This window comes from Mus musculus, chromosome 14, assembly GCF_000001635.26.
Source record: "Mus musculus strain C57BL/6J chromosome 14, GRCm38.p6 C57BL/6J".
Taxonomy (NCBI): domain Eukaryota; kingdom Metazoa; phylum Chordata; class Mammalia; order Rodentia; family Muridae; genus Mus; species Mus musculus.
In genome coordinates this window covers 53,847,647-53,874,132 of record NC_000080.6, presented here as the reverse complement: position 1 = coordinate 53,874,132, position 26,486 = coordinate 53,847,647, and the positions used below count along the sequence as shown (strand labels likewise).

Below are 26,486 nucleotides of genomic sequence, written 5' to 3'. Positions count from 1 at the left end.
GGGCCAGGAGAATGAATCAAAAGATACAGCTGCTGGGGTGGGGTGGGGGGGCTCTGGAAAGTCCCAGAGACCTGGGATGTGAGATCCCCCCAGGACTCAGTGTGGGTGAACTTAGCTGAAATGTTCAACAATGGGGAGATGGAACCTGAAGAGGTTACCTCCAGTAGTAGACAGGGCCTCCACTGGAGGAATGAGGTCACCAACCAACCTTCAAAAACTTTGAATCAGAGAATACAAGGACAAAAATGAAGCAGAGACTGAAGGAAAAGACTGTTCAGTGACCAGCCCAACTTGAGATATATCCATCCCATGGATGGGCACCAAACCCTGACACTATTTCTAATGCTATGTTGTGCTTGCAGTCAGGAGCCTAGCATGGCTGTCCTTTGAGAGGTTCTACCAGCAGTTGATGGAGATAGATGTAGATACTTACAGACAACCACTGGACTGAGGTCAGGGACCCCTATGGAAGACTTAGGGGAAAGATTAAACGAGCTGAAGGGATAACAACCTCATAGGAAGACCAACAGTGCCAGCTAACCCAGACTCCTGGGAGCTCCCAGAAACTGAGTCACCCACAAAAGAGCATGCAAGGACGGTCTGTGGCGCCTGGCACATATGCAGCAGAAGACTGCCTTGTCAGTGGGAGAGGGTGTGCCTAATCCTGTAGACACTTGATGCTCCAGGGAAGAGGTGAGGGGGAGGGATGATGGGGTGAATAACTCTTATAGCGGGGGGAGGGGGGACTAGGAAGGGAGGCAACATTTGGGATATAAATAAATAAAATAATTAATTAAAAAAGATTTGTTTTTGATATGGTCTCTCTTTCAGTGGAGAGCTTCCTGCTACTGTTTTCCAAAAAAGACTGAATTATTTGCAAGTTTTGGGAATTCGGAATTATTAATCTGATGTATTCACAAGGACCAAATTCATTTTGTGTTTCTTGGTTTCTTCCTTCTTTTTTAAAAATTTGTTTTATTTATTTACATTCTAAACATAGCCCAAAGCAGCTCCAAGCCCATGTTCTTCATCAGAAGGCATGGGATTTGGCAGTTTAAGCAATAATCTAGCAGGTAGGTGCAGTAGTTGATGGTTTTCCATCACGGGACAAGGAGAAGTTATACATAGTGATTCTAAACAACTCCAGATCACTGCTCCTGGTTTCCCAGAGGATATTTTGAACAAAACCCTCCAACAGCAAAGGTTTAAGTAAGATTCAACACCACACTGACTCTCACTGCTCATCTTCCAGAATCATAAATGTAGACCAGGGAAAGCCTGGCTGTGACCATGTAACAATGCATGAATGACGTAGTAACAATGTAATCATACTTAATGCATCTTCCACCACTGCTACTGTGTGTCATCCAGTCAGGTAACAAAAGTCACTAAACGCCAGCTCATGGAAAAAGAAAAATGCTCGGGGTGAGTATAGAAAATAGAAATACCAGAGATCAGACCAATATTAGAGCTTTTCATCTGGTATTCATTACTGCTGTGCTCAAGGTGTGGAGAATCAAGGCTGATCTAAAAGAACAATAAATATTCTCGTATCATTTGTGTTTGTCTGTTTTATGTGATAGCGCTGTTGAGATGAGAATCACATATTATTTAATTCATCGAGATAAGTTGAATAATTCCAGAACTGAAGAAGGTACATACTCAGAAGTATACGACCATCCCCACAATCCATCCTAGAATATTTTCATCATCCCTCTAAAGTAATGGTTCTCGACCTTTCTACTGCTGTGACCCTTTAACATATTTCCTCAAGTATGGTGACCCCAAAGCATAAGATTTTCATTACTACTTTATACGTGTGATTTTGCTACTGTTATGAATTATAGAGTAAATATCTGTCTTTTCCCATGCTCTTAGGTGATCCCTTTAAAGGGGTCGTTCAACACTCCCTCAAAGGGGTTGTGACCCACATGTTGAGAATCCCTGCTCTAAAGGACTCTTTCCACAGGGGCAGTCACTGACGATTTTCACCAATGAAATCCCCTTTCGGCAGCTGCTCATCTAGTTGCATAATATGTGACTTACTGTCTCAGCTGCTGCTGAGAATAAAAGATGTGGCAACACGTGGAAATAGCAAAGTAAAGGCAGACTTCATTAAGGAAATTTAAGGACAGGAGAGAAATTAAAGAAAAGCAAGAGAAAGTCCCGTGAGTGGGAGGGATGGTAAGAAGAAACCCTGTGGAACTACCTGTCTGGGAACCGGATCTCTGGACAAGGGTTGAGGTCATTTCTGTTGAGACTGGCTGTTTCTCTGGGCTTGTGGACTGACGTTAGGAGAATCAATACTCTGTTCCTCTTCTTCTCACACGTCTGGGGAGATAATAATGCTGTTTTCATGTGCTGTCCGTATATTAGGGGAACTGTCACATTTTGAAGCCCTCTGTGCCTCTCTCATTTGATTTGTTAGATGTTCCCCTTGGCTGTTTATTGGCCTCTAGTCTGCACCTGCATAGCCCATTGTTAATCTCGCAAGTCCTGCGGGTCTCCAGTTTTAGGAGTTATCTAGGAACTATTAATCTATCTGTCCACGTGTCTTACATATAGGTTTTTTTTTCAGCTACTGATATGTTGCTGGATTTTTCTTGGTCACCCCTTGCTAAGCCCCTTGACTCTGCTGTGGTCTGGAGTGGTATCCTTTCTGGAATAGGTGGAGGCTTTGTAGAAATTTGTAGAAATCATTGGTCTGATATAATTAGCTGCATTAGAAGCAAGACTATGTGAAGAGCAATGTTCTTGGTTGCCTGTGTTTCTGTGGGTAGGTGCCAGCTAGGCTTCTCACACTGACTTTTTCCCAGAGCCCTGTCTGTTTTTTTTTCTTATCTGCTCAGCTTGGCTGTCTTACAACCAGCTGTGAGCCATTTATGTTGGTTTCACAGTATTCCATGTCTGGAGACATGGCCATTTTAATTTACACACTCCTTTTATTCTTTCTCTGTATCATGTTCAGTTGTTGATTCTGTCTAATGGATATTCCCATTGCATTTATATTTGCTGGAATGAAGAGCACTGCTTTGCAAATGTTTGTAATACTTCATAGTCTATATGTGTATGCTATTCTATCAAATATTAATGGAATAGGAAAACTGCTGAGTTGGTAGTGCTGTGTTTGCATCATGTACTTAATGAACATGGTTCATTCTCCCACTTATTGGATAGTTGATTCCTGTTAGTAATGCTTTATATATTTTTATGCTTTGGCCTTGCAAATATTTTAAAAATTATTGCTATGAATTTGTCTTTAATTTTGTTTTATGGATATTGAAAGTTCATTTAGGTTATCTTATTTACAATTAAATGCTGACTTAAAATATTGCATTGCAGGCTAATTTAGTGATTCAACACATACATAGATTATTTTGATTTCTTTATATTGCATCACATCGTTTGTGATGAAGATATTTATAACCTTTCTTTTATAGGCATTACAACTTTCAGGATTGTCAGTACATTGTTTAATGGAAAGATTGTTCTTTGAGCTTACTTCAGTGAACTCAATGACATTTTGCTACTGCTTGGTGTCTAGTGTGACCTTTACTAGTATGAAGTGATTTTCTTCCAGTCTTAATTAATTAGGAATTTATTTCTTTGTTGTTAATAAATGATGATCACCAATTAAACACTTTTGGGTAACAATTGAGATGATTGCATTATGGTTTTATTAATGGAGGTTATTTCATTTATTTAGAGTTTGCTTTTATTTTTTGGTATAAAGCTTTTATTAACTTTTTTCATATAATATGTTCTGATCATATTCTCCCAATTCCTCTCAGGTCCTCCTCCTCATCTAATTACCCACCCAACTCTATGTCTTTCTTTCCCTTTAAAAAGCAAACGATCACAAAATCCAGGAACCTTATATACATATGATGTAATCCAAACCCTCATTCACTGTTGGTGAGAATGCAAACTGATGCAGCCACAAAGGAAATCAGTGTGGAGAATTCTCACACAAGCGAAAAGTAAATCTATCATAAGACCCAGCTATACCACTCTTTGGTATAAGCTGGAAGGACTTGACATGCACTCCACAGCCACTCCACAGCCATTTTTATTGCTGCTCTATTCACAATTGTTAGGTCATAAGAACAACCTAAATGTCCTGCAACCAGTGACTAGATAATGAAGCTATGGCACATGTACAACCTGGAATACAATTCAGTGGTAGAGAAATACAAAATAACTGACTTTGTAGGCAAAAGGATTGAACCAGAAAAGATCATGTTCACTGAGGTAACCCACACCAAGAAAGATAAAGGTCTCATGTTCTCTCATTAGAGCCTCCAAGCTCCAAATATTCAGAATCAAGTCCATATTTTGTTTCTGCAGGACCCAGAAAATTAGGACAGGGCTATTGTCAGGATAGAGTTGTTGAGAGTAATAGAGAGAAGAATAATAGGGTATGAGCAATGTAATTAGAAAAGTGGCAAAGGGGGTCTCTCTAGGGGGGAGGGGCTAAATGCCGAATATGAAGTTCTCTGTATTCAGAAGAAGATGGTAGAGGGAAAAAGGGAAAAATAGGTACAAGTGATCCAACAAGGGAAATGGGAAAAGGGAGGGTCTTTAGGGAGGGCAGAAGAGGGTAACTAAAGAAAGAGGATAAGCTAACAGGGTTGTCTGAAAATGCCATAATCATACTATACATAGAAAAATTAAAACTATATTACACATAATTCTGTCTATAAATATACATATTTAATTTAAATGAACTTTTCTCATTTGTGCTGATGGTATTCCCTCCAAAAGCCAAATAACACTTTACAAAATCTTCAATACCAGATACAAAAAGCCCTCTTTTAAGTTGTTGGTCAGTGCTGCCCAAGAGACTCCTAAAACATACAGACTATTGCTGTTGCCTTTGGTTGCCACTTCCCCCATTCCAATAGGGAAGGTAAGTCCCAATTGCTGAAACTCCGTGCACTCCAGAAACAGTGCCCAGAGGCTCCTGAGCTGTAACTAATGTGAACATCTTCTCCATGAGGACCAGAAGGCACCATGCAAGCATCTGAAGGAGGGAGGCAACCAACCTTCCTACCCAGCCATGATACCTATGAACTACATCAATCACCAGCATGGTACAAAAGCCCCACTGGTTCAGTAGTGTCATGCATACCTTGGCAGTAATGGGCAGCTCTCTAATTGGACTTAGGACTTGTTCAAAAAAGACAGAAACTGCCTGGTGCTGAAAACCTGGTGAAGTCATAGATATTGGAGGAGACTCTATAACTACCACTTTACTAAGCTGGCATAATACCCAATTACAATCTGAACATCTTTCCTTATACTCACAGATAAATGTAGTCTTCGCCTACGTCAAGAAAAATTCTTTTAGAAACAGTTGGATACTACCGCAGAAAACTATAATGAACCAACCTGCAGAGTTGTGGATCCCAGTTCCAATGTAAATGTACAAAACACTCCTGAACCTAGCACTCAGAGTATGGGAAGGGGTGGAAAGAACCAGAAGATCAAGGAGTTGCTGTGAGACTCCATCTTCTAGGAATGTCAGAAGCTACACCCATAAAGTGGCACCCACATGGGTTTCCAAATGTAAAAAGGATAGCATCAATGCACTGACCAAACTTCACAGGGAAAAGCCATGAAGCCTCAATCCTACCCAAAGAAATACAGGCAAATTAGGAATGCTGGGAATGTGGGAAATAGAGTTCCTTATGGAAGAGCACAGCAATTGGTCGTCTCTTGTCATCCCTGAAAACATACACACAAATAACATTATATAGACTGAGCAGGTTACATTTAGGAGCACATATGTACACACACACATATGCATACAATATCAATTAATAAAAAAGACACGAATTAGAAAGAGAATAGGGAGGGGTATATGGGAGGGGTATATGGGAGGGGTATATGGGAGGGGTATATGGGAGGGGTATATGGGAGGCTTTGGAGGGAGGAAAGATTGAAATGCTGTCATTATGTTATAATTTCAAAAATAAAAAAATATAAAGAATATCAACTTGGAGATTCTCAAATTAGTAATTGAATGATGCACCTGAAGGCCTTGGAAATACAAGAACAGTCAACACTCAAAGGGTGATTGGAAGAGAAAATCAAAAGTCAGGGTAGAAATTAATAAAATAGAAACAGCCAACCAACCACATAAAGAATCAATGAACCAGAGTATATTCTTTGTAAAGTTTCAAAAAATGATAAATGTTTAGCCAAATTAGCTTAAAGAAGGACAGAGGGGATCTGAATAATAAGATAGAAATAAAGGGGGTTATCGCACCCTGACAAGTTTCAGCGAATCATAAGGACATACTTTAAAATCTGTATTTTGCCAAACTGAAAAAAAAATTCTAAAAGAAATGGATAAATTTCTAAAGGAATTAGAGAATTTAAATTGACCCATAACATCTAATGTGATAGAAGAAGCAACAATTAAACATCTCACAACCAAAATGAAAGCCCAGGAACAAAGCAGAACTTGACAAGATGTCAAAGACTTCAGCCATATTCCTCAAACCATTCTGTAAAACAGAAAAAGTAAGAAACACTTTCAGATTCCTTTTTATGAATCCAAAATTATCCTGTGTCTTAGTTAGGGTTTTACTGCTGTGATGAGACACCCTATGAAGGCAACTCTTATAAAGGAAAACATTTAATTGGGGCTGGCTTACAGTTTCAGACGTTCAGTCCATTATCATCAAGGCAGGAGCATGGCAGCATCCAGGCAGACATGGGGCTGGAGGAGCTGAGAGTTCCACCTCTTGTTCTGAAGGCAGCTAGAAGACACTGACAAGCCCACACCCACAGTGACACACCTACTCCAACAAGGGCATACCATCTAATAGTGCCATTCTCTGGGCCAAGCATATTCAAACCATCACACCCTGATACAAAACAGGACAAAGCTCTGTTTGCAAATTATAGCCCAGTCTTTCTGATGACAATAAACACAAAAATTCTCAATAAAACACATGCAAATTGAATTCAAGAACACACCAAGTGATTATCTACCATAATCAAGTAAGTTTCATCCCAGAAATTCAGGGATGGTTCAACACACAGAAGTCGACACTTACAATCTACAGGTAAATAGATTTAAGAGCTGAAACCATGTGAGCAATAGATTTAGAAAAAGCTTTTAATGGCCATCCAGACACTGCCCCACCTGGGGCTTCATCTCATATACAGACACCAGACCCAGACACTATTGCTGATGCCAAGAAGATGCTGACAGGAGCTGGATATAGCTGTGTCCTGAGAGGCTCTACCAGAGCCTGACAAATACAGAAGCAGATTCTCAAAGCCAACTATTGGACTGAGCACGGGGTCCCCAATAGAGGAGTTAGAGAAGGGACTGAAGAAGCTGAAGGGGTTTTCAACCCTATAGGAAGAACAACAATATCAACCAACCAGACCCCCCACCCCAAGCTCCCAGGGATTAAAGAGTACACATGGAGGGACCCATATAACAGAGGATGGGCTTGTCAGACATCACTGGGAGGAGAGGCCCTTGGTCCTGTGACAGCTTAATGCCCCAGTGCAGGGGAATGCCAGGGTGGGAAGGAGGGAGTGAGTAGGGGAGCACCCTTATAGAAGCAGGGGGGAAGGAGAATGGGATAGGGGCTTTCCAGAGGGAAAACCTGGAAAGGGAATAATATTTGAAATGTAAATAAATAAAATATCCAATAAAAAGAAAAAGCCTTTAAAATAATCCAGTGTCCCTCATGATACATATTTAGAAGAATCTAGAACATATCTTAACATAATAATGGCAATATACAGAAACTCACAGTGAACATAGTCTAAATAACAAGAAAGCCAAAGCATTCCCAGTAAAATTTGAAATTAGTAAGGATAATGCTCTCCCTGCTCCTGTTCAATATAGTGCTTGAAATCTTAGTTACAACAATAGGACAAAAGAAACAGCTAAAAAATATAAGTAGGCAAGTAAGAAGTCACAGCATCTTTATTTGCAGATGATATGATTTTATACTTAAAGAATCTAAAGTAAACATCAGGAAAGTTCTACAACTGATAAGTGAGTTCAACAAAGCAGCAGGGTACAAAATTAACACATGCACATAAACACATATGAGCACGTGCACATGTGTGCATGTACACACACACACACACACACACACACACACACACAGCCTTTATATATACCACTCACAAACACACTGAAATACCTATACAATACATACCTACATCCATATACATGTTGGCAGTGCTGAGTGGACTCAGAGACGGGGTAGAAGAGGATTCATGAAGTTGGGAGGGAGCAGATGGGAGGCTGGGGTAAAATCCATAGAATGCAAGAAATGATTTGCAACTCATGTCTGTCATGAAGACCTTAGAATACTGAGTAAATATCTTACAGCCAAGGAACAAAAACCAAATAATCCTTAAATCTAATGCAGTGCAATATTTTAATAAAAATTCTCTAAGGTGAGTATACAAACATCCAACAAGCACACAAAGATCTGCTCAGCATTATCGATGATCAAGGAAAAAAAAAGCCCCTCAGATCCACAGAGAAACACTGGTCATATCTAGTAGGATAAACATAATAAAAAGAAAGTAACTATGTGAAGAAATCGAAACCTTCTTATATTGTTGATAGAAATGCAAAATGAAGTCAGTTTGTAAAATACTTTGGTAGTTCTTCAAAAAGTTGAAAGCAAAGCTACTGTATGACCTAGAAATTCTGCTTCTATATATGGACCCATAAAACTCAAAAATAACCTGACAAAATATTGTCAGTTTCAAGACAAATGTTTAGTCTTGAAACCATAATGCAAACAGAAAATTCAGATACAAGAAGTCACATACTGAAGGATCCCATTGATCTGAATGACCTGGAGTAGCCAAATGAGTGGAGACCATTGAGTGTTGTTAGGTGTGGTGTGGGCAAGGGGATGGGTGAGGCTCTTGAGGATGTGGAGTTTATGTTTGTCTGTTTTGTGTCATATATAGTTCTAAAAATCAGGTGTTTATTGTATGTGTTTGTGTGTGTATGTATGATGAACATGTGTGTGTGTGTGTGTGTGTGCAAGCATGTGTGTATTTGTGTGATTCTCTTTTTGTTTTTTGGCTTTGCTGGTGTGAACTTATTTCTTTTGTTCTCTTGGGTATAGTTTGACTCATGGGGGGATTTCCTTCTAGTATCCTTTTAGGGTTGGATTTAATGCAAAGATATTGTTTGAGTTGGTTTTATTATGAAATACCTCATTTTCTCCATCGATGTTGTTTGAAAGTTTTGCTGGGTATAATAGACTGGGTCTGTGGTCTCTTAAGGTCTGCAAGGCACCTGTCAGGCTCTTCTGGGTTTTAGAGTCTCTGTTGAGAAGTCAAGTGTAATTCTGATAGGTTTGTCTTTACATGTTACTTGGCCTTTTTTTTTTTTCCTGTGAAGCTTTCAATATTCTTTCTTTTTTTTTCTGTACATTTAGTTAGTGTTTTGATTATTATATGGTAGGAGGATTTTCTTTTCTGGTCAAATCCATTTGGTGTTCTGTAAGCTTCTTGTACATTTATAGGCATCTCTTTCTCTAGGCTAGGGAAACTTTAATGTACGATTTTGTTGTAGATATTTTCTGGGCTTTTGAGCTGGGAATTTTCTTTTTCTTTTATTCCTATTACTTTTAGGTTTTGTCTTTTCATAGTGTTCCAAAATTCCTGGAAGTTTTGTGTTATGAACATTTTAGATTTAGCAGTTTCTTTGAGCGGTGTATCAATTTCTTCTATGATATCTCTACACCTGAAATTATTCCTCTTTTATATTCTGTTAGTGAATGTATACTGACTGTATAGTGAATGGTCTTGCAGAGGACACAGGTTTATGTGGAGAAGACCACAACTGCCCTAAGTTCAGCTCTAGGAAATCTGACACCCTCTTCAGTTTCCTTCAAGCACTGCATGCATACAAACCCACACAATTAAAAATTAAAGTTTTAAAAAGTATTGTCAATAGGAATTACATTCAGTAGGAATTGTAATGAATCTTAACTAACATCTTAACAGTATTGATCTTTGTGATCTATAAACATAAGATGTCATTTATTTTTTTGTGTATTCATATTCATTGAGTTCTTTTAAAGGAGATTTAAAAAAACATTTGTTATTAGTATTTGATGTGTGTGTGTGTGTGTGTGTGTGTGTGTGTGCCACACAGGTTTCCCCTTGCCATGGTGTGTGAATAGAGTCCAGAGAATGACTTTCAGGAGAGTTGGTTTTCGCTTTTCACATGTAGTTCCAAGGAGTCAAACTTAGGTCCCCAGGTTTGGTAGAAAGTACCTCTACTCACTGTCCTATCTTGATTGCCCTACCGGTCACATTTTATAGACACTTATCAGATCTGTGCATTCATTTTAGTTCATAATAAACCATTATAATTCAAGACATGTCCAGGGACAAAACTGTCACTGCAGCCCCAGCTGTATGTTTGCACCCAGACTGCAGATGCCTACAGAACACTGTGTGCCTGGTGCACAGAGGTACAAGGCTGAATCTTCTGTTCGTGCAGCTGTTATATGTAAGGAGACGCGTTTAACATTTCTATCCAATATCACCTCGAATCTTCCCTCCTTCTTTCTGTTCACATTTGAGCGAATGTCTATTAGGAGCGTGAAAACTTTCTGTTCTTCCTTCTTATACCAGGGGAAATAATTAGTTGCTGCATTCGTATAACTGCAGTTGATAAGTGCAGTTTCTTTTTTCCCCGACATTCAGGATGGAAGGGCTCTGCACTACAGTGTTTGCTTGACCACTCACCACTGTCGAGAGAGAAAAGATGAGTTACTGGGTCCTATTCAGAATTTACATTTTATCGCTTCTCGGCCTTTTGGCTAAGATCAAGTGCAGAATTTACATTTTCTTTCTAGAGTATCCATTGAACTTGGGGGGAGGGTTCTTAGGATGAAGAACCTCTGCTTCACCAGACTTGTGGTGAACCTTTCAGGAACCCTAGGGCTCACTTACAGTTCAGATGAACACAGAGGAGGATGGACAAGGCTTCGAAAGACTTCTCCATTCTTCTTGTTTGAATCAACAGTGATCTATACTTCCTGGAAAGGTGCACATTCTATTTGCAGTTGTGCTGTTCTTTCTTATCTTGGCTATGAGCCAATAGGAAGCAAACTTCTCAGCTCACAAATTCTAGGTTGAACTGAATAAATGCATCTTTGCTTCCCGTGTGAAATGACGTGCTGCCACCTTGTGTGAGTATCTGACTGCTGATGAATCCTGCAGAGTACCCAGGCATTCTGTCTTTGGAAGGGAAGCTGGCGTATCTGTTTGCTACCTACAGAAGAGTAGGAACAAGTGTTCCTAGTTACAGTATTGTAGACTTAGCCTTTAACTTTTGGATTCTATAGTAGTTCTTTATGAGAATGTAGTAGGGGAATGCCAGGACAGGGAAGCGGGAGTGGGTGGGTTGGTGAGCAGGGGGTGGGGGGATGGGATAGGGGTTATTTGGAGGGGAAACCAGGAAAGGGGATAACATTTGAAATGTAAATAAAGAAAATATCTAATAAAAAAGAGAATGTAGACTTGGAAACAAAGGGAAAAATCTTGTCAATGAGAAGCACAAGCATACCTGGAATCATGAACCAAAATAGCATACAAATATAAAGACTGTCACCCACTGATGCTATCTATACCCCATTTAAACAGAAATAAGTACCAACTCCAGACAGAATGTCTTTGCTGCCTGGTAATGTAACTTATGTATTTGAACATTAGTTATACCAGAGCTAATGCTCAGCATGACTGAGAAAGTTCTTAATGTCAACCTTTCCTCTTGAGCATTAAGATAAAGCAAACTCCTAGGGGCTGTCAGACACACAGATATGAGATCCTGACACTTAACAGCTCCAGAGACACTTTGTTATCTTGAAATGGTTATTGTTGGCTCCCTCCAGAAACCCTGAGAGGAAAAAACACCTAGACATTTAACTTAAGAGTCTTTATTTTAGTATTTATATTAACTACTAAATATTTAGTATTTATGTCTGAAGCAGAGACAAGATAAAGCCTCCTGAAAGACCAGTTCAGTTAAGTTACCTGAATTTCATAGACCCTGCTTGGTCCAATTTGGGATATCCAAATCTTTAGGTTTCAGTAGAGATTTTGGATCCAACAGGAAACATCAACCAACAAGCTAAGTGGTGATGGCTTCCAATTTTTTCCCATCTATGGAGCAGAGGTGACAGAATGCAGGGTTTGCAAATGTTGGCAGCACTAGACTATTGGTTTCTTTGCCTTACAGATATATTTACAACCAGTTCTATAATATCTGTCCTATTTCAATGGCTATAAATCTCCTTTGGGAAACTTAGAGCTATCATATACTCAAAATGCTTAAGTAAAATGTCTACACAGGCACACAGTGAAGTTTAGTGGGCAGCTTCCTCCTAATGAGAAAGTGAAGGTGGTATTCAGATTTACAATTTCACCTTTTATCATCAATGGAGTGATTTACAAAAGCGTTGGGTAATGGTGTGTGGCCTGTGGAAAGAAAAGCAGAACATGGAAAATTAAATCAGATAAAGCTCAGCAGAATTGCCAAATGCCTAAAATATCAGTAACAATTAATTTAGAGTGGAAATGGAAGGAGCTGTTTTGTAAAATCTTTGGGGAATGTGTTTATTTTAGTCCCAAAGAGATGCTTCATAATTGCTTCCTGAATTAGAAGCACCATTTAAATGTTTAAATCATCAGGTGACAGGCATTTCTGTCTGGCAATACTCAGAAGGGAAGGCTACACTACTGCTTCTATCAAGTGTGTAATGGACTCTGATGGTTTTACCTGAAATCTTTAGTATCAGTTCTTAGCTGTGAATATTTAAAAGAAGTCCTGCTAGAATTTTGGAGGTCGCTTAGGTATATTATCATATCATCTGCAGTACCTCCCCACCCCCAATCTCTGACTGTTACATTCTATCTGCCCACTAGTCCTCTGAGAATGGATGGGCGAGTATCACATTTTTCCCTAGCTCCTGGTGTTCCTCCCCCAAGCATCCTATCGTTCTTGAACATGTAGTACTTGAAGTTCTAGTTCCCTGAGTCTTCAACACAAAGCTCCCCTTTACCAGATCCCAGAGTGCTTCTATAGGTGCTTTTAATGCCATGCAAATGCATTTGTTATTAATGGGATCTTTGCTTGCATTGTTAGTATCCATAAGAGACAGGTGAGCTCTGCTGTCATGGAAAGCTTGTGAATCAGGGACCCTGTCAGCACCTCAGTTTGAGGTTCCTTTCTGTAATGAGGAGAGTTAAGCTAAGGTCTATGTATGTTTACAGGACAGCACATAGCTTGCTGCTTCATGAGCTTATTTTCCATTGCCAGCCCCGTCTGTGTAGCCCACCCACGGAATGATCACAGATGCTGCTTAGTAGACAAGTTTACATCTAACCTCATGTAATTATGATGTCAGTGTTAGCATGACCAAGGCATCTGTTTCGGCTTTCCTAGCTTCAGAGGCAAACAAAGGCTCCCAGATTAATGTGAACGCCTGGCCTGAACCATCTACGAGTTAGACTTAAGCATACACATCTCACTCTAATCCCTGAGTTTTAGCATCAGAAAGTGAGAATGTTCTAGTAAATGTGTTTTAGTGAGAGCTCCTGAAGTTCCAGAAGTGTAGTTTTAAATTTTACTTTATGTATAGTGTGTGTGTGTGCGTGCCTCTGTGTGTGTGTGTGTGTGTGTGTGTGTGTGTGTGTGTGTGTGTACACGTGTGTGCATGTTCTGGCCTCCTGCTGTAAGTTCTAGGATTGAACTCAGATCATCAGGTTTTCATGGCTAGTGCTCTTAATGGCTGAGCCATGGACCATGTTGTTGGCCCAGAAATCTATTTTTGAGAGCATTCACTTAGACATGTTAATAAGGGACCAGTGAAGTAGCTTTGCAGGTATAAAGATTGTTGAGGTAGCCTGACACCTCAGTTCCATCAGTGGAAGGAGAGAACTGATTCCCCAAATCATCCTCTGACCTTCAAGGACACACACACACACACATACACACACACACACGCACACGCACACGCACACGCACACGCACACGCACACACACACACACACACTCACACTCACTCACACACACACACACACACACACACACACTCACTCACACACACACACTCACACCAAATGCACACATATACAATAGTCATAAAAGGAATGCTAATGAGCTTCAAATATTTTTAGGAAAATGTTCTTTGTACCATATTTCTAACCTGCCTCAGAGGATGAGTGCATTTATGTGTGTATGCCAAATACTGAAAGCAGTATTTGAACCTTCCTTTATTTAATGTGTCAGAAGACAGAATACCTGCTGTCCCCAAGACCTTATAAGCTGTTCCTCAAATGACCATCTTTATTGTTTCCCTTGTCAAGCACCTGGACATTGTCTTTTCTTTACACCACTCAGTTTTTATTCACAATTAGTAAGCCTAAGCAGGAACAGGTTTTGGACTCATGTTTCAGCAACGTAGATACAGTAGGTAGCCGTTCATCTACTATGCTTCTAGTGTTGGAGATTTGATTCTAGGAACGCTGGGTCCTTTTCAGCATTGTCTTGGAAGTGTAGAAACCTTCCAGACCATGCTCACTGTAAATTACAAATCATAATTGGAACTTTTCTTCCCTCTGAGGCTGAGAAGGGGCGACTTTTCCTATTACCCATGTTTGTCTTCTATTAATTCTAAGACTTGAAGTTGAGCCAATTTCCCAATTACTTTTGAAGGTCTCATAGATAATAGAATCTTTATTAGAGTTCATGCTGATAAAGGATTGACGAAGTTGCTGTGAGCATAGTCACTAATTCTGTGGCTTCAGTTAGGTCATAAGTCACACGAGTACACTTGAACTCAATGAGGAGACACTCAAAGGTTATTTCCTCGGGCTGAGTTCTGGTATTTTTAAAGGATTTCGACCTCTTGTTACTCTGTCTACAACTTCTACTTTTATATTCTTATTAATTCCAAATTATAGAGGGAGAAGTCTTGCTACTGATTTAACAGTTGTGTTAAACTGTGGGGCAAGTGGACCATGTCACCAGACAGAAGAACTGGTAAGGTTGAGTGAACCCAAACCCGTGAAACTCAGAATTGAGTATGGTAGGTGTGGGGTTAGCTCCCCAAACAAACAAACAAACAAACAAACAAACAAACAAAAACCCCCGCTAATTGCTCTGGAACTTGTAACCATGACACCCCACTGAGAGGACCATGGCAATCAGTCAGGTAGCATAAAACCCTGGAGTTCTCTATGCTAATGAGGTATCCAGATAGGCTCCTAATGTTTAGCCAATGAGCTTCCCTTCCTGAGCATTTCTTCCCACAAAAGGTATTTATTTAATTCTTAGTTCACCCTGAGTAGGGCATATGTGTTTATATTCACCATCAAATAAAGCAGTTTGGACAAGCAGGGACCATCTCTTCATCAAGGATTTCTTTAGGGCGGTGGAGGGGAAGGCTTTGTCATTAAGAACCATTAAGAGCAGAGCCTAAATCTCCTGGAGAAGGCCTTTTCTCTCCCAGCCCCTCCATACTCTCTGCACTCTCTCGGAACCTAATCAGGTTCACCGGTGTCCTGGGTTCTGCTTTCCCCTTCCTGCCTGGGGAGTGGATGCCCTGAGCTGAAAGCATGGATCAGGGAACCCCAGTCCTAACTCCCAGTGGTACACCAGCGGCGTCTGGGTACTCAGGAGACTGGGACCCACTGCAATCATCCCGGACCCCGCTGTTTCCCACCTGGGGAAACCTAGACAGAGGATCCCCATTATGGACTGTGTTCCATGCTCCAGGCACCACAGCAGCGAGGCAGACATGCAGCAGTATCATGAGGTCTGGGGAGAGGATTTAGTTAGTAGACTATTGGCCGCTTAAGCAGGAGGACTTGAGTTTGACCCCCCAGCCTTCAAGAAAAGACTACATCTGGTGGTGCACACCAGTAGTTCCAGCACTAGGGAGACAAGGACGGGAGGAGCCCTGAACTTGTTTTCCATCTAATCTGGCTCAATTGGAAGGCTTCAGGTTCAGTGAGAGACTTGTAACGAAAGTTAAGTGAAGAATGACTGGCAAAGGTGATGTTCGTCTCTGCCTCATCAGGTCCACACACGGGCAGCACACTCTCATGCATCATACACACATAAATAACATCCTGAGATTTTATAACCTAAATACTTTCCTGTTAAAACCAACTCCATTGGTCAAATGTTACATTTAAAGTATTTTGACAAATGGGCACACACCTGTGTAACAATTACTCTAATTTATAAAGTATTTCTTATTTATTTATTTATTTATTTATTTATTTATTTATTTATTTATTTCACCCTGACCACAGTGTCCCATGCAGTCCTATGCAGGACCTCTGGCTGGTATAAAATATCACTTAGTAAGTTACTTTGTGATCTACTGCTGCCAATTCTTCTCTTCCTGTCCTTGGAATATATATATGTGTGTGTGTGTATATATATATATATATATATATATATATATATATATATATATATATATTCTATAGTATGCACTCTTTGTCTCTTTGTGTTTATCTCTTTCCAGGATAATATTTTAAAGTCATCTACACTGCTTGATGGGTAGGTCAGTAGCTTATTCCCCATGTTTCTGAGTAATATTCAACTTAATAAGCTTATTTAATGGCATATGCACCCTTTCTTTGGCCATCCACAGTCTGCTAGTGAGCCATGCAACAGAATTTTCTTTTAAGGCATTACAGTATGCTGTTTTAAACATTTCTGTTTGTTTATTTTTAAGGTTTCTCTTTCTCTGCTGAGATTTTATTCTGGTCACTTATTAAGACTGTATATTTCTTCTGTTCTGTGGACATATTTTCCTTTAGTTCACTGCACATGTTTACTATAGCTGATTTAAAATGTTTATCTATGAAACTGAGCCATCTCAATCTCAGTTACTTTCTATCTGCTTTTGCTTTCTCATGACTATGAATCACACTTTCCTAGTAGGTTTTGGGTGTGTAATGGTGATCAATGGCTGTGATAGGCTTTAACTTCTGTAATAAAGAAGAACATTTCTCTTTGCTACATTAAATTCTTATCCATAAATCAGTTAATAAAAATCTTGGGTTCTTATATTCCAGCGATGTGTCAGGTTTGCTGTTAGAAAATTCTGATGGTTATATTTGGGCAAACAGGTCAGATGAATTGTGTAGGCAGCACCTGATATCTGAACAAGCTCAAATTCATACACAAGAAGTCAGTGGAGAAAACCGGTGCAAGTTTAAACCTGCAAGTGCTTCCCAATGCCATTTACCAAAGACAGATAATTAGAGGAAACTTTAGAGGAAATGTGCTCAGTGACTTCTTCAGACAAGTGACAACCTTAACGATTTGATACTTACTCTCCCAAGTGCATGTTAGGAATCAGATACAAGAACTTTTTCTTTCCTTTTAACAATCCCTTCAGGCTGCCCCTCAGCCTAACTGCTATACATACAACAGGGCACCTGAGAGGACTTTGAGCTCTCCACACTCCCTGTCTCCCCAGCACGTCTGGTGGTCTAAATCAGCTTTGGAAAAGGCTTCCTTGGTAGCAATGGCTTTGACCTTAGAGGATGATCTAAAATCCCCAGGGACAAGACACCATTTTCATTCTGGGCACACACTGGTTGTATTTATCCAGAAAACTTTTAAAACAGTTCCTCCCTGAGGCTAAGGTGGGAGGTGCCACTCAGAACATGGGTTCTGCTGGCTTAAATGCGGCTAGCTAGGGACTAACTAGGCCCTGGAGGAGGGGGAAAGGGAGACACTCATATTATCATATGACATAGCATCAGATAATATCAGACAAGCAGTGGCCAAACTGCTTTCTAAATACTTATGTTTATATCTGTGAATAAAAATTCCTGGAAAGGGCCTGTGTCTGGCTGTGAACAAAACATTCCTGGAAGGAGCTTTTGTGTCTGCAGAGACCGATGACCCAAACAGAGACTCAGTACTGTTGAGAGATTAAAATTCTGTAGGTTCAGAGGTTAATTACTTTATCTTGGGCTAGAATTACTCCTTGCTTTACTCTGTGTCTGAACTAACACCCTGTGATATAAAAACCTCTTAGAAGCTATTAACTTAGTAGAGCATTAACTTTCACCAATCCAAGAACTAAAGACTATCATCAGACAACCTTTTACTCCTATGAAAAAAAAACTTTCCCCATCTCGAGGTATCTGCCTCTCTGGTGTACCCAATTTATTTTAAAGTTGCTGTGTTTTATGACTTTCTTTGTTCTGTGAAACTATAATAACCCTGTGAAATTGCTTCTGTGTCAGAACATAGAATTTGAAATAACTTAAATCCGTGTTTCTGGGCTATGGTCACTCAAAATGGCTCCAGAATAAGCCGTCTCTTACTCCCTTTAATATGAGAGTTGTGGTTTTTACAAGACGTAGATTAGTGCTGCTCTCAGCTTTTGTCAGAATCGTTTCTTATTGAAGCCTTGACAGTTAAGGCAGAGACTCAAATAACTGATCAAGGTGCTGAGAATAAAGAGATTATGGGGGGATTGGCTTTAAATAAATGGGTTGTCTTTACTACCCACCTTCAAGGCTCTCAGAACATCAAGGAAAGAATGAGCAAAAGGGATGAAAGAGCATGGGTATGGGGGGTGTATTTCAGAAATATGTATCTTAATGTGACATGTTCATTTCACTCATGAACACGTGGTAGCTGTTGTCCCTTGCACAAGACCTACATAAGACTGGGCCCATCAACATTTCATCATGGAAAGGGGCAGGACTTATGGGACCCCATTCTTCCTGGAGAGACTATTGTCAGTTACTGGGTGGCTGGTGTAGCCACTGATAACTTCTCATGCAACCTCCCACCCACATGTATGCAAGTAACTCTAATCAAACTCAATGGGTCACACACATAAAAAATACTCAAAAGTACAATGTGTGAGGTTGTTGAAAAGAATACAGGTTTCTGTGGAAGAAGAAAAGGAGATAAAAGAATGTAAAGGGGAGTAGAAATGACTAAAATGTACAATATACGTGAATGAGATGGTTGAAGAATAAAAGATTTAAAAATATAATAAAACAAAATGGGTTTTGATTTTTTTGAATAACATAAGTCATATCATACATCTTTCTCTTGCTGTATGGGAGGGTCAATTAATATAGTGTGATAGAGAAAACAATTCCAGGATTAGTTAGGAAAGAATAGAAAAATTATGTGTCTTAGTCAGGGTTTCTATTCCTGCACAAACATCATGACCAAGAAGCAAGTTGGGGAGGAAAGGGTTTATTCGGCTTACATTTCCATACTGCTGTTGATCACCAAAGGATGCAGGACTGGAACTCAAGCAGGTCAGAAAGCAGGAGCTGATGCAGAGGCCATGGAGGGATGTTCTTACTGGCTTGCTCAGCCTGCTCTCTTATAGAACCCAAGACAACCAGCCCAGAGATGGTCCCACCCACAAGGGGCCTTTCCCCCTTGATCACTAATTGAGAAAATGCCTTACAGTTGGATCTCATGGAGGCATTTCCTCAACTGAAGCTCCTTTCTCTGTGATAACTCCAGCTGTGTCAAGTTGACACAAAACTAGCCAATACATTATGAGAAAATACACAGATATGCAAACACAAATAAATAAAAATACTTATGCAGATATGAAAAATGAAAGCAATCTCTCCAACAGTAACATTTTCATTATCCATTTGTTTGCTCATATTCTTTCCATAACTCATTATTGCTCCAGTGTAGTATACAAGCATCTTATGATGGGTTGTAATTCTTCACAATGTGATTCCTACTTATTGCTTTTATTTTACAATTGTTACAGTTTTTGAGTGGGGCACCTCATAACTATAAATCACCATTCAGTGTCATTCCCCTAAACATACTTTCCTGACTTTGTACAATCTTTTTTCCCCCGATAATGATCTTTGGCTGTACAGTTGGCTGCTTAATTTTATAGTTTTAAATTTAGATGTTATCCCTTTAAACTCATTTTTTTCTTCATTGTTTCCAGTTAGATGCTTCTGTTAGATGCCATCTTCTCCCTCCATAGCAGATTTTAAGTACTACATTATGCTGAAATATACTCCACAGTATGAAAAGATCCTTAAAGACTGGAATAAAGTTTGTTATCCCAACTGTATCTCCTGTACTCGACCCTAAGGTGCACATTACTAATCATATGCAGATTATTTATAGAATCTCAATAAATAGAGGATGTAATGGAAACTTCACAAAGGTTTGACTTCTCATTTGTAGAATGCAGCAGTGATTTTATAATTTTATGATCAGTGACAGTCAAATATATCCATAACAGATGGACTCATATACACATATTATTGAACTATGTGCCCAACTACAGTTGTAGTTCAATATGTATATATACATAGTTTGTAAATTTTTGTACATATATTGTTTGGATATGTATATATTTATGCATATGTATATAGCATAGATAATTTTAATTCTCAAGTTCTCTATGTTGTTGCTTTGTAAGTGCTGTTCATTTCTTTAAGGTTATTTTCTTCATCACTTCTATCTCAACGCAATCGACTTCTTCTCACTCATTAGGCCTATAACACATGATATGGAAATTTCGGTCTCACCTTCAAAGCTTGTATGGGGCTGGCCCTCTCTACATGCTTTCACCTTCTCTTGCTTTCCCAAGCAAGCCTTCATCTCATTTTACTCCATCAGATCAGCTACCTATGCCTATACTAACTAGACTGTGAATTCAGTGAGAGAAAACTATTTAAATTCATTTCTCCTTCAGCATGTAACAAGCATGTAGAAAAAAGCATGCATTTAAATAGCTGCCTCCTTCCTTTTCCATGATAATCTCATTTCAACTTTCATATTGTATATAAAGAATCATTTATGAGTATGTATAACATCTAGGATCCATATTTGAACAAAAATGTGGTTATTTGTCTTTATAAGTCTGGCTTAATTTGCTTAAAATAGTGATCTGAATTGTATCCATTTTCCTGGAAACAACATAATTATATTTTTATGGCCAACAAAAATAATGAAGTTTTATTATATATTGTTATACAATAATTCTTACCATATAAAACATTTCATCTTGGAGGAAGTCTCATTAAGATACAGAATTTTGTAAGAGAAGGTGAAACCTTCCATCCTGTAGCAGGTAAGCTCATTAAGTTCAGGAAGTAAACAACTCAAAATCTTCAGGAAGTACCTGAAAGTGATCAGATTCACTGGGTTCCTCCCTCCTCAAGCATATATAACTGTAAAGACTGCTAAGAATCATTCTTAGGCAAGCTGATTTACTTAGAAGATGCTGTAGCCAGGGAAGTTATCTGGAGAAACAAAGACCAACAAAGCCACTTGGAAGATCAGCTGCTTACAAGAAACAGAGACTGCCCAAGCAGCCTTAAATAGGCTCAGATCATCTGAGCTGCTTGAAAGAGGTAGTTTCCAATGTGGTTGTAAATAGTGCAGTAGGCTTCACATTTTGACTTGCATAAGCTGTTATTTATGCTGGGGTGGGCATTTGGTATTACAGCTGTCTGTGTAATTTCTGTGCCTGTAAGTAAGCTCTCACTCATATCCTTGGAAGTAACATCAATAAAACTCATTGCTTCACCAATGTAAAAGAGCTATAACACTAAAATCCTCAGTTCCCTATCTGGCTAGAGTAGACATTTGTTCAGGTCTCCTCAGGAATAGCACCACACCCCACATATAATTAAAGAATAGTTGGCTTCTTCCATTTCTGTAATAGTCTTACTTTGACTTCCATGTTGAATATATGGAATTACACGCATGCACACACACACACACACACACACACACACACACACACACACACACACACACACACACATACACACACACCATCTAGGATCCACATATGAGAGAAAACTTGATATTTGTTGTGGTTTCATGTATGTGCTTCCTTCTTCAGAGTGTCTGGGAGCCACTGCACTTGGGGCTGGAAGAATGAAGTGGTGCCCCAGAACCTGTGGGCTCTGCAGGATCCCAGTTGGGTTGGGAGGGGAAGGGGTGGAGGGAAAGGCCTTCAGCGAGAATTTTAGTGTTGTAGCTCTTTTACATGGTACTCAATGAAACAGCTCTTTTAGGCAATGTTCAATGAAACATTGTGCACATACACTTTTTTTTCAGTGGAAAGGGGCTATATATGAACCTTGGAGAGTGGGAAGGAGTTTTCAGGGTGGATATAAATCATTGGCTGGAATTTACAATACTATGAATGCCTCATTTGCATGGAGAGTCATTCCAGGAATTGCAAGTATTTGATACAATTACACCAGTTAGAAACTATTGGCCAAGCCTTACTGATAGTCACTTTCATGACTAGATCAAAATTAGGAGGAAATTACTTATTGATAAGGCTGATTTGCTAAAGGTTACATATCACATTCACAACTAGATCAAAGCTAGAAAGGAACTCTTTATAAGAATGCTATTTCACAGTTATAACAAATGAGGAGATATAACTAATGACTGAAATGAAGATGGTGTGAAGCTTGAGTTACTGAGAAGAGCTTGAACCAACCAAGATGAACTTCTGTGTAGCGTTCCCTTGTCTTGTATAGCTGTGCAGTCTTTGAAGAGAGAGAAGACATCAATGCACCCCCTTATGATAGCTTTCCATGATACATAGACTTGAACATAAGATAATAGTAAATATTTAAAGTACTGAAAAAAATTAATGACAGTCTAATAAAATGTATGCAGACTACATTAGTAAGCCTTCAAAGGATCTGCTCCATGTAAAGTTAGTCTTCGATTCTTCTAGCCCCATTCTTCCAGTGTAAGACTCTGATGAGCCTTAGCTACTGCGTACCCCAAAGTGAACCAAGTGGAGCCAGGGATCGATGCAAAAGCAAGGGAAATTTATTGCTATGTGAATATTTGAATTTTCATCCACTTAATTATTCACTTGGCTTTTAGGTTACATTCAAAGTTTTAACACTATGAATAGAAATGCTATAAATGTTCTTGTGTTTAGCATTAGTGAAGATAGGTACTCACTACCATTATTCATAAGAATGAAGGAAATACATTCATGAAGGAAATACAAATTTAGCTTGCAAGTAATCACATTTTACCAAAAAGGACCAACTTTAATATGTGTATGTATAGCAGAGATGCTATACATTGGGGAATGAATTATAATTTGGTAAGCTATTTTAGAAAATCCTATGTAACTATCTGTTTACCTGATTCTGGGACTTATGAATAATGGTAGTGAGTACTTATCTCCACTAATGCTAAACACAAGAACATTTATAGCATTTCTATTCATAGTGTTAAAACTTTGAATGTAACCTAAAAGCCAAGTGAATAATTAAGTGGATGAAAATTCAAATTTTCACATAGCAATTAAAGAATAACCTTTTATATTTTCTAGTTGGAATGGCTATTTTTAAAAGACCAAAGTTAACCATATTGGCATAAATGTGGAGAAAATAGAATTCTCACATTGCTTTTTGATAAGTTCATTGGTGATAAATGCATTAGTAAATACATTGTGGAAACAGTATGGAGGTTTTTTAAAAATTAAAACTAGAAGTCCCATATGATTCAACAATCTCACTTCTGAGGGCATAGCTGAAGGGAATAAAATCAGTGTGCTGAAGAGGTGTGTCTATGCCTGTGTTTCTTGTAGTTACAATAGCCAAGAAATGGAAACAATGAAGTGTCCATAAAAACAATGAAGGAATTGATAAAAGTAATACATACACACAATAAAGTACCATTCAGTCATAAGAGGAAGACATACTATTACAAAATAGATGGGACAGAAGATGCTAAGTGAAAAAAGTCAAGCTCAGGAAGACAAATGACTCAAGATTCCAGTCACATGTGAAACCTACAAGTATTCTTTCATGACAGTTGAGAGCTGTATCCTGGCTGCTATGGAGAGCTGGGAAGACAGGGATAGGTTGATCGATGAGTACTGAGCTACTGTTAGGTAGGGGCACGAAGTGGTGTGTCTTATTGCACATGGTGATTATAGATAACAAGACATAGTACATATTTCAAAATAAGCTAAAAGGCAGACATTGAAAGTTTTCATCACAAAGAAACTGTTAGTTCCTCTACAGAAAGGCATGTTTGCCTGATTTAAGCACTATACTATGTGTTTCTATCTGGTCATCACATAGCATCCTATTAGCTTGTACAATACTTGAATGTCAGTTAAGGAAAATTTTCCTGATATATACAATCAAGTGGATTAGCCTGATGGGTCTGATATTATATGAAAGAGGGCAGAGCACAAAGCACAGTCTGTACAATCCAATGCCCATGGGCTCTAGAACAGGAGTTTTATTTTGTAATGAATGAGATCAGAGCAATGGTGATTGCTGTAGGAGTGGACAGAAGTTAGGAAGGGTTCAAAGGTCGTCCTGTGATGCCAAAACTGTTCATTGTCTTCATCACTGTGGTGGTTACACAGGTCCTCTGTGAAATTAATTAAGATAAACTCTTAACATCCGTAGTTGTTATATGGCCTTTCTTTTAAATTAATAAATCATTTTATTTATTTACATCTCAAATGTTGCTCCCTTCCCAGCTCTACCTCACAGAGTTCTTCCCCATCCTCCCTCCCCTTCACCTCTTAGAGGGTGCTCCCCCTGTGGATCCCCCACCCTGGGGCATCATATCTCTATAGGATTAGGTACATCCTCTCCCACTGAGGCCAGACAAGGCAGTCCTCTGCTACATATGTGGCAGGGACCTTGGATCAGCCTGTGCATGCTCTTCAGTTGGTGGCTCAGTCCCTGGGAACTCCCAGGGCTCCAGCTGAGTTCACACTGTTGGTCTTCATTTGGGGTGTCCACACCCTTCAGTTTCTTCAATCCTTTCCCTAACTCTTCTGTAGGGACCCTTGATCTCCATCCAATGCTTGGCTGTGAGTGTCTGAATCTGTCTCTGTCAGCTACTGGTAGAGCCTCTTAGAGGACAGCCATGTAAGGCTACTATCTGCAAGTACAACATAGCATCAGTGATAGTGTCAGGGATTGGTGCCCTTCTATGAGATGAATTCCCAGTTGGGCTGGTCACTGGTCACCATTCCTTCAGTTTGTCCCTGCATTTCTTTTCAGACAGGAGCAATTTGGGTTGAGAGTTTTGTAGGTGGGTTGGTGTCCCCATCCCTCCACTGGGAGGTTCTGCCTAATTACTAGAGGGAGTCTCTTCAGGTTCCATATCCTCACTGTTTGGCATTTTGGCTAATGTCACCCATATTGAGTCCTGGGAGCCTCCCCCATCCCAGGTTCCTTTCTAGAGAGTCCCTGAATCCCCACCCTGGCAGCTTAATATTTCCATTCATTCTCCTGGGCCTCTGGGCCTCTTTCCTGTCCCTTCACACTGATCCTTTCCCCTCTCCTCATCTTCTCTCCCACCCAGATATCTCCTTCCCTTTGCCTCCCATGATTATTTTGTTCCCTCTTCTACGTGGGATTTAAGCATCCTCACTCGGGCCTTCCTTCTTTTTAAGAGGAAAGAATAAAATGAATGATGACACTCAAAAGGAATATTTTTTGAGACCCATTCAACAGCCATGTAAAATGGAATGTTATTTCCAAAGTATATTTAGACAGCACTGGAGGCTTTTCAATCAATAAAAGCCTCAGCAGAACAAAAGAGAATTCAGGATATTTTCATACAAAGACTTAAAGTGTTGCTACAAGAGTGGCTAAAGGTTTATCTTACAGTTAATAAAAAGAAATGATACCCATAGAAATGTAATTTGCACTATATTTTAATGTTAATGACTATAAACATGAATATGTAGAGAGGATATCAATAATAAGATGTTCTTACTCTATTATTAGTACTACAATAAATTTTGACTCAAAGAAGCCATTTATGTGTAAAAAATGTTAAGTTTAGCCTGCTAAAATTGAATTACTATAACATAAAACATTGCACAATAAACAAAATACACAAAGCACTATGAATAAAATATAAGCACAATGGTATTGAGGATAAATGTACGAATATATGAACATATAACATATAATTCAATACAGTATATATTATGATAAATTATTATTTTTCTCCACCTAGCTTCTACTATTGTGGACTATGTGTATATTTTACACATTAACATATAACATAGATTACTCATATAAGTAAATATATCTCATAATGGTAGAACTATTTAATATAACAGGATGAACAGGAACAGTTAGTAGAGCAAAAGAGGTAAGAGAAAGTGAACCTGGCCAGAGGGGAGGCAGTCTTCCTTCTGAAATACCCTTTTCATCTAGGCTGCTCCCAGAAACTGCCCCATAGCTGTCGTGGGTCTTCCCACATTAGTCAAGGCGCTTCAGCTGCAGCTCTTACTTGGGTGATTCTAATTAGTGGCAAATCGACCTTAAAACCAGCCATAATAGAAGGAAAAGATGATTTGGGACTCAGAGACTGGCTTAGGTGCCAAACACAAAGCAAATAAATCCGTCATAACTCCAGCTAGACAAGAAGTGAGGCAGCAGAT

At 39.2% G+C, this 26,486-nt stretch overlaps 1 pseudogene and 1 further gene; both read right to left on the bottom strand.

Annotated features, from left to right (window-relative positions):
* The window catches only part of Tcra (T cell receptor alpha chain), a 1,796,232-nt gene that overhangs the window by 350,066 nt on the left and 1,419,680 nt on the right, over positions 1-26,486 (bottom strand).
* On the bottom strand, positions 10,472-11,023 carry Trav20 (T cell receptor alpha variable 20; annotated as a pseudogene). The gene is given in 2 exon segments: positions 10,472-10,766; positions 10,972-11,023. Coding segments are annotated over 2 exon segments (347 nt in total).